At 43.4% G+C, this 14,813-nt stretch overlaps 2 protein-coding genes across 4 annotated transcripts; both read right to left on the bottom strand.

Annotated features, from left to right (window-relative positions):
• Positions 1-4,495: 4,495 nt before the first annotated feature.
• LOC6738448 (basic helix-loop-helix neural transcription factor TAP) lies at positions 4,496-7,376 on the bottom strand. Its single transcript, XM_002085219.4, has one exon. It carries the CDS (start codon positions 6,516-6,518, stop codon positions 5,322-5,324), a length of 1,197 nt encoding a protein of 398 aa, XP_002085255.1. The 5' UTR covers positions 6,519-7,376; the 3' UTR covers positions 4,496-5,321.
• Positions 7,377-8,151: 775 nt separating this feature from the next.
• On the bottom strand, positions 8,152-13,413 carry LOC6738447. Of its 3 annotated transcripts, XM_039293214.2 has the most exons (7): positions 13,203-13,413; positions 12,710-13,136; positions 12,404-12,654; positions 11,748-12,341; positions 10,876-11,689; positions 10,169-10,785; positions 9,840-10,110 (listed from the first exon to the last, which is right to left on the bottom strand). In XM_039293214.2, exons 1-7 carry the CDS (start codon positions 13,287-13,289, stop codon positions 10,072-10,074), a joined length of 2,829 nt encoding a protein of 942 aa, XP_039149148.1. In that variant the 5' UTR covers positions 13,290-13,413; the 3' UTR covers positions 9,840-10,071. The 3 variants fall into 3 exon arrangements, with proteins under 3 accessions (XP_016032281.1, XP_039149147.1, XP_039149148.1); XM_016171641.3 differs by having other exon boundaries at positions 8,152-10,785; positions 13,203-13,412; XM_039293213.2 differs by having other exon boundaries at positions 8,152-10,785; positions 12,404-12,651; positions 13,203-13,412.
• Between the last annotated feature and the right edge of the window lie 1,400 nt (positions 13,414-14,813).

The raw sequence follows: 14,813 nt of genomic DNA, 5'->3' as shown, positions 1-14,813 counted from the left end.
ATTACACACACTATCCATCGTGTGTATGCAGGTGTCTAGAAACTGACTTTTTACCCCAGATTCAGTTCTCTGACAGCTAGTGTCAGACAGCTAGACAGTTAGCCAGATGTCCGGCTGACGAGGCGGCAAACAATGCCAACAATTAATGACTGAGCCCGGCCATTACCATTTCCTTTGCCGCAGGACCTCCTCCTTCTCCCGATTGAGCAACAAATAGTGAGAAGAGGCCTTGCGTGCATACCAAAAAGTGAAAAGCGGGGCAGGAAAGTGTGGCAAGTAATCATAACGGTCGCTTTCCGAGGTGGCAGGGCCATAAAAAAGGACTTAGGGGTTGTGTAATTGCAGTTAACTACTAGTTCTGCTTCCCATTTACGTTTTGGGGTAATTTTTGGCATTTTTTTTTTTTTTTTTGCAAGGATTTTCGCATATTTTCCCGAATTTTCCTCTTTTTGTGCGGAAGTCCACACAATGGCGGCTTTAGCGCAGGATTTTCGCGCGAATAGTTGCTCTAAGCCGGAAGTGGAACTACCAGGATGCGTCAGCTTAGGATCAGGAAAGGATTTCTCCGCCGTAACCCCCATTAAATCGCTCGTGCCGTGTCCGTTGTTTACATTTAACAATAACTGGGCATGAAACCGTTGTTTTGCCGACATTTTAGTGCCAACCTACCGATTTCAATTTATGCACAACGAATAAAAAAATTAACAAATATCAACCATAAACTAGAAATGTCAGCTTCATTATGCACATGGCGCTGCATAGTAATTAGGCAGCTTCGCGCGTCTGCAAACTACCTATAAATTTATGACCACTTGATGAACTGCACCCGGATCCGAGTCGAAATCTGGGGTTGGGCTCTCACATTTCGTCCTGGTCGCCGGTTGCTGGTTTCTGGCTAAGCTCATTTGCATAACAATCAACTCATCGTTTGTGGTACAGCTACCATACCATGTCCATGACCCACCATGAACCACTCCTTGCTTGCTGCCAGGATTTTTCCATTTTCAGCCTAGTAGAAGGGTGCTTCCTCAAATGCTAATGTTTCGCGTACACTGGCGGCGGGTGTGAAGTTGTAAAGTTTAATGTATTGTTTGTCTAACAGTTTATTCATTTGGAAAAGGAATATATTTGAAATGCGTTTTTTTTGGCACAGTCCCAGAATGCGAATGTGACTGGAATTGAAAAATTATTCTTATATGGGGTTGGAAAACTGCTTGGCGTTTTTATAAACTGATTTTGAAAAGTTCTCTTAATAATCAGTCATGTGTAAGACCATTTATCTTTTACAGAGGAACCTGAGTTGTAATTAAAGATCAAGGAAGTAAATATTACGCACGAATTGAGTTTAGCTATTTAAAAAATAGATTTATTGTCTTTTTTTTAGTACGTTAATGACTTTCATTACTTGCTCAAAATGCTTGGGTTGTAATCATTGCATAATGTATTGCATTCAATACATTTCTTTCTTTTTATTAATTTACTTGACCATTTAAACAGGTTTAATCTATAGCAAAAATCAAATTTGAATTCTGTGATGATGTATGCCACAAAACGCTAGAAAATTCAATCTATATAAAGTACCCTGAAATAACCCACAGGACCTTCTGTTCTGTCCTTCATTCACATAATTTTCCGCAACCTCAATCGAATTTTCTGGTCCTATCTTTAGTGGGCAGGAACATGATCTCAATTCGATTTGCCTAATAGAGGAACATGCACTATATAGTTATCTGATTCTTGATTTACATGTGTTAACATTTCCGTTTTGTTTTCCCTTCGCTGCGTACCACTTTCTGGCTCAACAATGTGACATAAATCTGCTTAAATTTGACTAAAACCGCTCTGATCGGATTAAAAATCAGCGCTTGCATAACATTTTACAGTTTCAGCCGAGGGACGATTGCACACAAATGCGACAGATTGGCTTCCTTCCACGGATCCTGAAAAATAGAGAAATGAAAAGGTCCTGTGCCAGGGCACTCGCGTACGGGCACTAAGTGTAACAAAATACTCGAGCCGGCTGTTTGTTTATCCAATGTTTTTCGGTTAGATGAGCACACAACTCGAAAGCGACAAAGGTAGGGCACACATGGATATTTTTTTTCGAATCGGAACAGTAACGTATACGACGAGGTCGCACACCCCGGAAGGTTCAGGCTCACAAAAAACAACAACCAGAGGACGTCAAAGATTTCACAGATAAACCAATTCGAGCAGGGCAATGAATGGGCAAAAAGGTCGAGCAACTTGCCGCTAAAAAGCGAACGCGTAGCTATTGCACCAGAGCGAATCTCTGCCATCAATGTTTGATCAGGACCAAAAAGGGGTAATGAACAATGGATCCGGGGCAGCAATAACCACGTGCACCGGCAAAGGGTTAAAAAATGTGTGCCAACTTCTTGCTAAAAAGGCGTAAAACAATCAATTCGGCAAATAAAATTCGATTTGCGAAATGGGAATCGCAAAAGGGCAAGGACAAATTGGCGCGGTGTCGTCTGGAACGGTGTGATATATGATCTTAATATTTCATGCATTCCATTCCAAGGGTTGAACTCTGACTTTGCTATCACGTACTATATGCATATCCAATCTTTGACACACAAAATATTACATATCCAGTCTTTTTACTATTAACCAAAAATAAGGTTTTTCAATACCAAAAGGACCGATAATGCATATAAAAATTTCACATTCTTTTAATTCATTTACTTAGTAAAAACATATTTTCAAATAATAGCTCGATATATTTATCCATGTCTTAAAAAGAAAGTAGAGTTCTCAGATAGACCTGCTTTTCGTCATGCTTGAGTTTATCTAACATACAGGCTAATGAAAAATAATAATAAATCTATACTATAAATTGATAAAATAAACTTCAAAGAAAGCAGCCTTTCCTCCGTGTTCGGTTTGATAAGGACGTATATGAAATGGCCCCTTGTGTTTTCTCCATGTTGACTAATCCCTGTATATTTACACAGAAATTTGATTTGGTTAGGTATCTGCGAGTCGAACCCTCCGCCATTAGTCGACCCAGCTGAAGTCCTTTGTGCAATCTCATCGGACCGCATATGAATCGCTCTCCAAGGACCTGCACTTGCCGCAGCCGAAGATGCCAATCCATTGTGTTTGCGCCTTTTAGCATGTCCATGGCAATTTGTTTCCATTTTGGTTGCCTTATCGCCTTATGGCCATCGCCAAATTGTTTTTCCAGCCTCGCAGTGCATTAGCATTCGGGCAAGGGAGTCAGGGCATAGATGTCGTCATTGATCCGCCGATAGCCATCGAAACGCAGCCACCCCGTCCGCTAATGATGCCAGTCCCATCCGTGCCAGGTTTCATCCTCATCCTCATCCTCATCCCTCGAGGAGAGGCGAGTGAGTCCCAGAAATTGAATGCAGCTTAGCTGGCTCACCCGCTGCGTATTTGCGCCTTTGCAGCACAACAGGACAAGGGAATCCAGGACCCATGCCGGTCTATAATAATGATTATTGCAAAGATAAATCCCGACACCTCCAACAAAGCTGCTCAAATGACAAACGCCGGCTTAGTTGTGGAAAAACTGGCGAATTCCTACTTATAACCCCCATAACTAACAATGAGTGAATCTTTTACCAGCAGCAAATATGCCTAGTTAACTTAAACATAGTTGAATGCTCAGGATTTGGTTTAATTTTTAATCTTTTAGTTTAAAGTAGAGCTCAGTGAATGATTATTGAAATAATATGATATGATTTGATTTGGATCCAAATGGTTTTTAAGAGTTATCCTGTTTTCTCACTTTTCGATTTATGTTGCATTAGGCAAACCTTCGTCTGTTTTTAAAACTTTAAAGCCTTAAGATCTAAGATTTTTCAATATGACAGCTCTATTAACGGATAAGACTGTCTTATTGTAGTCTTCAGTTGAGATTGCGAATTCCTCACCGGCTTTGCAGCATCTTTACCACCTTTTCACCCCTTTCTCGTAACGGAAAACGTCAGTCAGTCAGTTGTTACCCAGTTAGGCAGTAAAGCAGTAAAGCATTTCCCTCGACTCTTGCCGGTTCGGTTCATTCAACTAAATAATTTGAGTGGCATTCATGCAGGTCCACTGGCTCACAGCTCATGTTTCAGGATTCCCCGTTTGGTCCTGACTGCTGCTGTTGGTACATTCGTTTTGTAATTGTGTGGCAGGTGACGGCAATCTTCCATTGTTCGAGTTCCGAAGGCCGAGCCGGGAGTTCGAGTTCGGTTTCTACTTGAACTCACCCCATGTCGAATTGTAAGGGCGAAAAGTGCCCCCTACGATAAGAACAAGCTGCAGTGCACACACACAAAGCCATTCGTTTTATGTGCCCTGCAATATACAATATTTATTTGAATTTAAGTCCATTGTTTGGGATCTGAAATCCGCACACAGCGGCGGTACTGATTCCAGGGTTGTTTGCTTTGGCTACTATTTTTGACTTTGTCCTGGAGTTCGTCCATTCTTCCCACTCGCAAAACAATTTTCCGGCTCGTTTTGATCGTCAACTTTATTTGCAAAAATAAATCTTTATGGCTTTACATCGAAATTCAATCTTATCACCTTAAAGTTCTGGCCCTGACTAGCTCGCTTTCCTTGCATTGCAATAACTGATATAGAATCTGGCATAACCTACATACTTAATCGATTGTACAGTTAATTATGGCTAATACCTGGTTCATTTCAAGGATCCTTATAGATAGGTCTTAAGTCTAGAATGGCAAGGTACGTATCGCTTACACTAAATGGACAACCGATTTGTACTATATAGTCAAGAAGAATACGAATATGTTGAGAAGAAAAGTGCTTTTTGAAAAATTGATTATTCTAAGCACTTTTGATTCAAATATTCACCAGGGATCCACAGGAAAAAAGCCAATGAATGCAAATATTATGGAAATTCATAAGAAATAAAGTAATAAGGAGTTAGTGAAACTTTACCTTGGATGTTTGGCTTTATATTGGTTAATCTATTGAGGATCCCTCTATAACATGAAACTAATTGAGTTCAAAGATTATAGCAAGCATGAAATATGAAATTTTCATAGATATTTCATTTCCAAACTTGAGGATAATCTCAGCAGTCAATTAGGTGCCTCGCTTATTTCCAATATCAACGGATTGCAGGAAAGTTAAGAAAAGTGAGGAAGGAAAACCCGGAGATAGAACCCATAAGTTACTTTAGTTCTGTTTTTAAAGTAAGTCAAGGACAAATCGCTTCGGGGGATTCCCCTTGATCAGTTTCCTGCAATTCCCGGCAATCTTTTAGTATATCACGCTGAACACCCTAAGATCGTAGTTTGGCCCCCAAAACTGTGCTACACCTGCGGGGCGAAGTGTTTGTAGCTGTGTGTATGTGCAACGGGATGCACGTGTGCCTGATCCTCCGGATAGTCCTTCCATGGCGGTGTTTGCGAGTAGAAACTGCTCTGCTGGTGAATCCCAGAATCCAAGTTCGTAGGATGAATATTGGCAGCTGCATCAAAGGATCCCCTGAACAGATCGTATTTCTCCTGCGAAAACTGCTGCGGGCTGGACTCCTGCTGGGGATTAGGCTGCAGATGGTGAGGCTGATGCGGCTGCTGTTGCTGTTGGTGGTAAAACCGCATGCTGCCTGTAAAGTCGAATCCTGGTGGCTGCTGCGGATAGTCCATGCCGTGCTGAAAGCCACCCATTGCCGGCGGCTGCCCCGCGTGCGATGCTGGAGCAGTCTGGTGCTGTGCAAGAGGCTCCATTCCCTGGCCATAGGGGAACATTCGTCCGAACATGGGATACGGCTGTGGATTCACGAAAAGAGCATCGAAGAGCTCCTTGGTGATCCTCTCGCCACTCAGCGTGAAGTTCTGCAGCTTCTCCAGATCCAGGTTGATTGAACCTCCGCTTTCCAGCACCTGCTCCAGGGCAAAGATGTAGTTGTGCGCAAATCTCAGGATCTCGATCTTCGTCAGCTTCGTCTCCTCGGGAAGCGAGGGCAGAGTGACGCGTAGTTTCTCCAGGGCATCATTTAAGTTATGCATCCGATTCCGCTCCCGGTCATTGGCCTTCATGCGTCGGAATCGCTTGATCTTCACCACTTGGGTTGGACTGCGCGAGCGAGTTACTCTGTTCTTGCCGACGGCATATTTGCGTTTCGGTCGCGGCGCATCGGGATCCTCTGGCGACTTCACCGGCGTACTGGTCAATGGCGGATCGAAGACGCCATTCGTGGCCCGACTGTTCAGGTGCTCGACCAGTGTCCTGCCGCTCCGAGTGCTGTGATTGCTGCTCGTATCGAGCAATCCCACGAAGCCCGCCGGCGGTGAGCTGAGCGGTACGGCGTCCCAGGTGCCGCCGGAGTACGGTTGCGGGATCGCCGGAGTCGGCGGAGTGCCGAAGTCCAAGCGGCGTCGTGAGCTCAACTGGGCCTCCGTCTCGAAACTCTTCTCGTAGCCACTGTCGAAGGAGGCGTCGTCGTCGTCCTCGTCGAACTCGAAGGACTGCGATCCAGCGCTGTAGGCATTGTAGCAGGCGGCCATGATCTCGTATCTTTATCTCGGTGTGTATATCCTTTAGCACATTTCCGATTTACGATTTCCGCTTTGAGAGAGTTGTTTCTTCGCGTCTCGCGTGCCCGCACCAACTAAAAGCTGGCGAGGAGTGCGCACCGGTTTTATGTGCCCGGCCAGCCATTAAGCCCGCTGCTTTGGGTCCGGACTAACAGGCATCAACCCTCGGCGCATTGTCGTCGGTCGTGGCGGCGCCATAGCGCAAAGTAGAGAGCACAGAACCCCGACACAAATCCCAACAGATATGCGCTGTGATTGCCGCCCGGGGGTGGCTTTTGCCCACTCACACACCAACGTCGTATAGCTGGAACTCCCGGCAGCGGGGTGAACTTCCTGGAGATGGAGATTCGTTCTGCGGGCCGCCGCTACCAGTCAAAATACGAGCATTTTTCACGCTCCGCTGCGAGCGGTGCTCTCTAAGCCAATCGGAAGGATGTCTGCGTCCGAGGATCAGCGGTGTCGCCAACGGCATCATCAAAGCTCGTCTCTATAGTCATACCCTTCCTCTAGGGGTATTTAAATACAATGTGTTTACTGCACATTTTTAACTTAATAATATTTATATTAATTAATAAATTTTATTGTTGTTCCATTTTAGTTATGCTTTTCTTATAATTAAATTAAAAGAAGAAATATTATCTATTTTGTAAAAAACCCTTACCTTAATGATAAGTAAAAAAATGTTTAAAATTAAGGAAATACTTTTGTTGAATATGATATCTTTGGATCATTACGACTTTGCTGTTTTTGGAGTAAGTATCATTTTGAGACGAGATTTAATCCATTACCGTACTAGGTAAAGAGTCCTTATCCTTACCTACATCTATAGAGTACATCTACATCTACATCTAGGGAGTATGTATGAGTGCTTCGTGGACTAAATAAATTCTTACTTTATTTTATCGCAACATCGAACTAATGCGATTGCAATTCAAACGATTCAATTACCATCAACTCTTTCGCCTTTCGCAACTAAACCGCAATAATCGTTTAGGGCTTACGACTGTCGCTAAACGGGTTAGTGGCACGTGGCCAGGATGCCGCCTCCACTTACCAAAAGCAACATGTGTATTCAACGGAAAGCACTCACTCCCACAGGACTCCATCCTCCTGATAGAAGGCCCAAAACCCAGGCGTTGGCACGTGCCGCGGTCTTAACGGCTGCTCAAGTGGCCAAGTGTGCCGATTTGGGATTCCTATCTGCGGCAATCCTGTTGAAGGAGGATCGGAGTTGCAATTTCAAGTGGACGACGGGTGCCACGTGCGGATTTGTTATGATATGCGGCAATTGCCGCAAATTACCAGCACGAGTGAGAACTTGAGTGTCGATGGGGCTAATTTAGTAATATGCCACATTTCAAGCCGCTTATGAAGCCGGTAGTTTCCTAATGGATATAAATTGAGTGCTTTTGTTAGAAAAAATATAGACCTTGCTTAAGTAATTGTGACACCATCAATTTTTTCTTTAATATTTATTATAAACTTCATATTTTCGGTTGTATGATTTTGTGTAAGGTAGCTAAACGATTAGTTATGAAACATGTACTAAGTAGAGCTGATGTTTAATTAATTTCCTTATAGATTTATATAAATAAACAAATGCTTAAGGGCATACCTATTTATTTTTTAATAATTTTTCTTGTAAGATCAGTACAATGAGTGTTTCCGTAAGTTATATTGAAGTTTTAAACAGTATATTAATGGTAGTTTGTATCAATATCTTTATAAGAGCTAAGTACTACTAACAACTTCTCTTACATGAGAATAATATCCCTGTCCGGCTTTTCCTCTCCAAATCACTTAGTTTTTGATATAGCCCAACTAATTGGTGGATAAACATGGGCAAAAAACTGGCACACGATTCCAGCTTTTAAATTTCAAAAATTCGATTTTTCCGAACCCAGCTTCTTTGAGCTATATATATGCCACTTAAATTCACACCAGCAGCCACGTGTCGCCGTCGTCGTCATCCGTATTACAAAGCTCCTCCGACGCGTGTAGCTAATTTGGTTTTTTTTAGAACCACAATGCACATCAATTAGGCAGTTAATTGAAGTGCGGATGCGTTTGCTTTTTCCATTGAGTGTTGGCCTGGACTCGATGAGAGTTCTTTTTTAAAGGCCCTCAGGCGGCGTCACAGTCCAAATAAAAACCGAAATACAAAGCCGGAGCCGGAAACTTGGTCAAACAGATGTACACGTAAATAATTTCATCAAAATCCTGGCGTTTTGGTAGCCAAAGCAAATACCAGTGTGCCCCAGGCTAATTGCATTCTAACAAGCGAGACGAATTCGATTTTCCCAGCTATACTTCATCTTCCTTGCTCCCTTTCTCTGCTGCGCAACCTCCGAACATCCCTTCGCCAGCATTCGTTCCGGGCACGTAGAAAATCGCCTCCGGCTCGGTAGCAGGCTCGACTTGTCAACAGCGTGTTAGAATGGAATGATGGCCTCCTCGTAAAGCGGATCCATATCCATTGCATGTGTAAAGTTATTCATCGGGTGGTTAGCGGCTGGAATTGGTGAGTTGGACGAAAGAGAGTCCGAGGACAGCTCGATCACATCTGGCTGAAACGAAGGCGATCGTCGCAAATTTGGTTGTGTTCTACACTTGGGTCCAATGCGATCACGACCGCGTCCGCGTCTTCTAATCGCAGAAACAGGCCGAGGCACCTCCTCGAGATCTGTCGAGGAATCGGATGTAATGTGTTTGAAGATCGGCTTGTTTATCATGCGCGGCGATGGCGTGGACGATTCCGAAGGTGCTGGCGAGTCCGATGTGATGTGCACAAACTTCTTAAAGCGGCGCCTACCATATTGGCGCTCATTGTAGCTGTTTGAAGATGCATTGCTATCCTCGGTGTGGGAGCGGCTCTGTCCGTTCAAACTCGCTGTGAGCCTTCTTTGGCTGCGACGTGTCTGGTCGTGATATAAATTTGCCAGATTAGTTCGCTTAATACGAACTCTTACTCCCCTGAGTTTTTCTATGTCTTGTGGTGTCAGCCCGGTTAAGCACACCTGAGAAGAACGCGTCAGGCATTCGTTGATTTGACGATTTGTCTCCATTTCCTTGGTATCGCTTGGAGGAGATCTGGAATTGGATTCGTTGTTCACTGTGCTAAATTTTAAGCGCTTGTTTCTCGGGTTCTCATCAATGCCATCCCATAGAAGGGTCTCCTCCGCGGTGTCGGTTTCTGTCCCGGTTTCTGATGGCGTTGACATTTCATTAGGCAGCTGAGAATTTTCTAAGCGCTGCATGTGGATAAGCTTATCTTTTTGTTTTCTAGTATTCGGCAGATCACGTTGCGGTTGTCTAGTTCCTTTTGGCTTTTCGACCGCCTGTCTTGCTTCCAGTCCCTCTACTTTGAACGGTCTATTTGGGAGGACCTGTAAAAGATCACTAGTCTTTAAGGCATCTCCCAGTGGCTGCTGGGTCTGTTCTCCAGTTCTTACGGGCTCCTTGGTCAAAAACTTTAACTCCGGAGTCTTCTGTGGCACTTTTGTAGATTCTAGGCTCCCATGGATCAAATGCGTCTTGGTTCCACCAGTGGGCTGCAACACTTCTGGGTCCGTGGTTAAATCAGACTTTGTGGTCGGCGAAGGTGTTAGCTCATTACTTACAGCGGTAGAACCTTCGCTGACCTCCTCCTCATTGAAGTCGTGGGTAGCCATCGTGGAAGTTTCGGAGTTTACGCTTTCAGTTTCCGATCCCGTGCGAACGATTTTTCGAACGAGCTGGGGACATGGCTGCACGGGTGCTTTTGCAGCTTTGGCCATTTTGAGGGCCTTCAAGATTTTGAATTTGTTTATGATCGAGGCGCACTCTATCATGCTGCTGCTGTCGCCTACCACATTCTGAAGCTCTTCCTTCTTGAAACTCCATATGTCGGCAATCGGCTTAAAACCGACGGTTTCATTAGTAAATTTGGGTCGTGACTCCAACAGTTCGCTAATCGTACGCTTTTCGACACGTGCGGAGGTTTCTTGTAGACACACTTGTTTTGGAGGTTGGACTGCGATTTTTGGCTGCTCCTCGACGACGGGCTGTGTATGAAATTGGTGATTTGATGTCTCTGGAGAGCTCGATCGTCGCCCACCGCGCACACTTCGATCCATGTCAGACAACATGGCATTGGCAACCATGGCTGCGGCCCTAACCCGAGTCCGGCGGCCATTTCCTGTATAGTAGGGCTCCGAATCGCTTGAGGCAGCCTCCTCCTCGTCTTCCGAGAACACTACTGTGGGGTTTTAAATTTAAATTATTAGTATGAATGAAATTACTATTTATGAAAGCAAGTGGCTCAAAAGAAAACGAATTCGTTGCTAACCTTCGTCCCAAAATTTGCGTTTTGCGGGTCGCCGCTTTTTCTGCTCCTTGGCTTTCTCTGCTTCATCATCCACTGCTGGCGTTGATTCAGCTTCTTCCTCAACCTCTGGGAGATTAGCCGCATTTTCGTAGCCCTCTTCTATGGTGCCATAGTCCAACTGCGGGCGATCCCTGTATTTGGCATAGTCGATCTTGAGGTACTTCAAATTGTCGCCTGCCTCGGCCATGTTGAGAGACACAAATTTTCTCTTCAGGTCCGGGCTTTTGAGTAGAGCATGGCAACGCTCGTGCAGCGTGTGCCAATCGAGAGCCCATGAGTATCGTTTATTCCGTGGTTGGAAGACCACGGTCAGCAGGTCCTGGATCATGCTGCGGGGTAGCCGCAACGCCTGCAGCGACTTGTGTATAGAATCGTAGTCGGCCACTGGATCGAAATGGTTCGTTATTTTCACAATCTCTTCCACATCGATGGTGGAGCTCAGCAGTTCGTACTTGACGTTCTGTGGCGTCGTAGCAGGAAGTAAGTCATCCTCCTGTCGCTTTTTCTTGATCCGCGAACAGCGCCTCACTTCGTTATAATTCGATGATGTGGGGTGGAGGTAGAAAGCAGTCAGCCAAAATTCTGCCTCCATAAACCCATGTTCGGAGAATACCTTGGCGAGGTCAGCATAGTTTTCCGACATCTTTTCTTCCAAATTAAGCATAAAATCAACTGTTAATCCGGGATGATATTTCCATATTTCAATTGCATTCAACTGTTGCCCAATGATCTTCAGCAGCAGGGCAATCTTAGCAAATTTCCAGCCTGAAAAATTCTGAAAGAGAGCACTTTGTTTAGTAAAGCAATTGCTTTTCTTAGTTCTCATCGCTTACCCGCTCTGCCAGCAGTTTGTACACAAAGCTCAAAACTTCCTCATTGTTTGGTACATTTTGAAACACGGGATCTATTTGTCGATCTTGTTCTTCGTCCACCTCAGGTTGAATCATTTCGTCTTCATCACAGTTCTTGTAGTCGCCTAAGTTGCTGGCTCGGTTTCCCTTGCATATCTGCTGCTGGTAGTTGAGATTTAGCTCTACTACATGTGGTTGAAAGTGGCTGTTTCGCTGGTTTTCCTTCTTCTTGAGCTCCTCTAGAAGGAAGCGCTCGCTGCTCTCCCGCTCCTCTACATAGCGATACATTAGCTCTTTGAACTGTGGCAGGTGCTCCAGGAAATCGTGTTCGTTGAGCGCCTGAAGCTCCATCAAGAGATTCCCCAGCACATAGCTGGCGTAGACCTCCAGTATGACGGCAAATGAAGAGACCAGACTGAATTTGAATTTCCTAAACCCAATTTGCTCAAAGAACCCATTTTTTCCGAGTTGAAGACGCACGCAAACCTGGGCAATAAGCCGAGCTGGCGTAAAGTCAATGTCATGTAAGATCGAAGCTTCCTGCATGATCTGGGTATAGAACCGTATGTTGTACATCTAAGGAGTGGTTTTATGATTACATTATGTTTGATATGTTATATCATGTAAGTTTTCCTTACCAAATTATCTATCACAAAGCCTCGATTTTCATCTCTTACAAAAACAGTCAAAAGGTATAGATGACCGATTAGTGTAATTGAGTTTTTATCCCCTTCAAAGGACACATATGGATCATTTTCGTGTGCTTTCACCCAAGCAGCTAGCATCCGAAGCGCCAGCTGTTTCACGGCCTCAAAGTTGCCGGCATTAAAGAGTTGTATTAGCCGCAGCAGGGCCAGAGATATCCCTTCCTGTATCAGGAAAGCGACTTCTAAAAAATTGACTATGATTAGATAAATCCTTGTGGAAAAATAGTAATTGCTTACCTTCTTCTGATGCCGCAGGAACTGGGTGCTCAATGGCGGTGTGTTTGTTCAGCTTCAGGTTAAGGAATAGCTGCTGCAGATAGGGCAGGCTCCAGGGCTTTGTCTGGAACTGCAGAACGTACGACCAGTTGAAATTGGCAAGGTCAGCAATCTGGTAGAACGCCGGCACCGCCTTGGTGAGGCTGTAGAGCAACAGTTGCTTGAGACCTTCGGAGCAGGTCTTCCACTCCTGGCTAAACCAAATCAGCAGCGAGTGGTGGGCCAATACCCGCACCATGTGACGCAGCGTTGGATCCTTTAAAGACTCGGAGTCCCTGGTGGGCAGGTGGCACACCTCCCATCCGTAGATTAGCTGCGACAACCGGTCATTGCCCATTAGCTCAAACACATCCACATCGCTGTGCGCATTGCAGAATACAAACATTTTCTGTAGATCAAGATTAAAGCCATGAAAACAGGGACATCAGGATATATGTTCAAAGCAAGTCCTTACCGCCGAGAACTCGTCGTACTCCAGTTTCTCCGCACAATCCAGGAACTTTTGTGCATCGTGCACATCCTGAGAAAATATTAGATCCATTCTGCAGTACCTAATTCATGACAATTCTGCGAATAGTCGATTTGTTTTTCAGCCGGCTTGTATTTAGTTTTATTTAGCTTGCAACAGCTGACCCCGATTACTGTAAATGGATGGTATTAAACATAGTGGCAGCGCTGTCTCGAGGTTCATGTACTCGCTCGCGAGACTAGCTGTAATTGCTGAATGGGGAAGGTGCACTCGCTATGGCCATTGTTGCCAACTTAAATTTTTGGCGCAGGCAAAAGTAATTTATTTAAAAAACAAAAATACAGCAAGAATATATGCCCTTTGTAAATGCGATACAGTATAGACATTTTTTTAACAGTATATATATATAAAAAAATATATTATATAAATAATAAAAAATATATATATTATTATTTTACTTTTTTTATATCAACATATTTTTTAATGTAAAGGAAATTATAGCGTAGTAAGTAAGTCGTAAGTTTGCAGTTTCTTTGCATTTTTAAATATAGAAATTGTACTGAGGCTATGATAGGGAAAGGAAACCAACTTCCTTGTATTAAATTTGGCTTTAGCCTCTTTTAACAGACCCCGAATTCCTGAGACAGAACGAAATTTTTGGAAACTGTTCGTCAGAAAAACAGGACGAAAACTTTTCAGAGGAAAACCCGCGGATTTTTCATATGCTAGATATGAATGCTTGGTTGACTACCAACAAAAACGGAACACTTGTGTCGTTTGTATAATAGTTAAATACCCAATTAGGAAATTGATTTTTTTTTTAAATAAAATAATAAATAAAATAATAAAACAGCACAGACAACTTAAAAGCTGGGACCACTTAAGAATGCATGTGCGACGAGCACATTTGTGGGCACTGATAGAACATAACCTAGAATACTGTGGAAAAAGCTATTGTTCAGAAGCCAAACCACTTTTATCATTAATTGGGACATCTGATATGCCAGTAGCGAATTTTTGAAGGAATTCGAAGCAGCAGCATGGGAACTACAAGCACCATGATGCAACCATGAGGATGGCAATTCGCAACCGGACTGGAGCAGCAACAACTCGAAAAAAATTTCGCGAATTTAACTCGGTCGTATGTATAAACTGCAAATGTATCAATATTGAACTGATGCCTTAGGCAATTGTTTAAACATTAAGTGCAATCGAAATTATTCACTACAATACCGGATTGACAATTGATTTTATATTTAAATTGGAACTGCTGAACGAACTGAACATCGAAGAGAATGAAACGCAACTAACCAATTTTCTTATTGAAGTGACGCGATAATTATTAAAATGACAGGCAATTTTCATTTAAGCCTATCGATATACAGTCATGATAAGAACCTAATGATATCTTAAGGTGGCACATTGAAATCTTTCAAAATTACCATCACTTAATATGGAGAAAAATAATTGTTTTAATGATTTTTCAAGACAATTTGACCTGACTTATATTTTTTATTTATTATTTTTTTGCATATATATATATGCAAAATAAATTCACATGTGATATTAGAAATATGGCTTGCTAAGAAATTGAAA

This window comes from Drosophila simulans, chromosome 3L (assembly GCF_016746395.2).
Source record: "Drosophila simulans strain w501 chromosome 3L, Prin_Dsim_3.1, whole genome shotgun sequence".
Lineage (NCBI taxonomy): Eukaryota > Metazoa > Arthropoda > Insecta > Diptera > Drosophilidae > Drosophila > Drosophila simulans.
This window is presented reverse-complemented; position numbering and strand designations above follow the sequence as displayed.

Bases quoted from the DNA above. Each gene is read 5' to 3' on its own strand.
- LOC6738448 (XM_002085219.4), bottom strand. From the start codon at position 6,518: ATGGCCGCCTGCTACAATGCCTACAGCGCTGGATCGCAGTCCTTCGAG.
- LOC6738447 (XM_016171641.3), bottom strand. From the start codon at position 13,289: ATGGATCTAATATTTTCTCAGGATGTGCACGATGCACAAAAGTTCCTG. The intron at 12,655-12,709 runs GTAAGCAATTAC...TCAATTTTTTAG, and splicing joins TCCTGCGGCATCAGAAGAAG to AAGTCGCTTTCCTGATACAG. The intron at 11,690-11,747 runs GTAAGCGATGAG...GCTCTCTTTCAG, and splicing joins ACAAACTGCTGGCAGAGCGG to AATTTTTCAGGCTGGAAATT.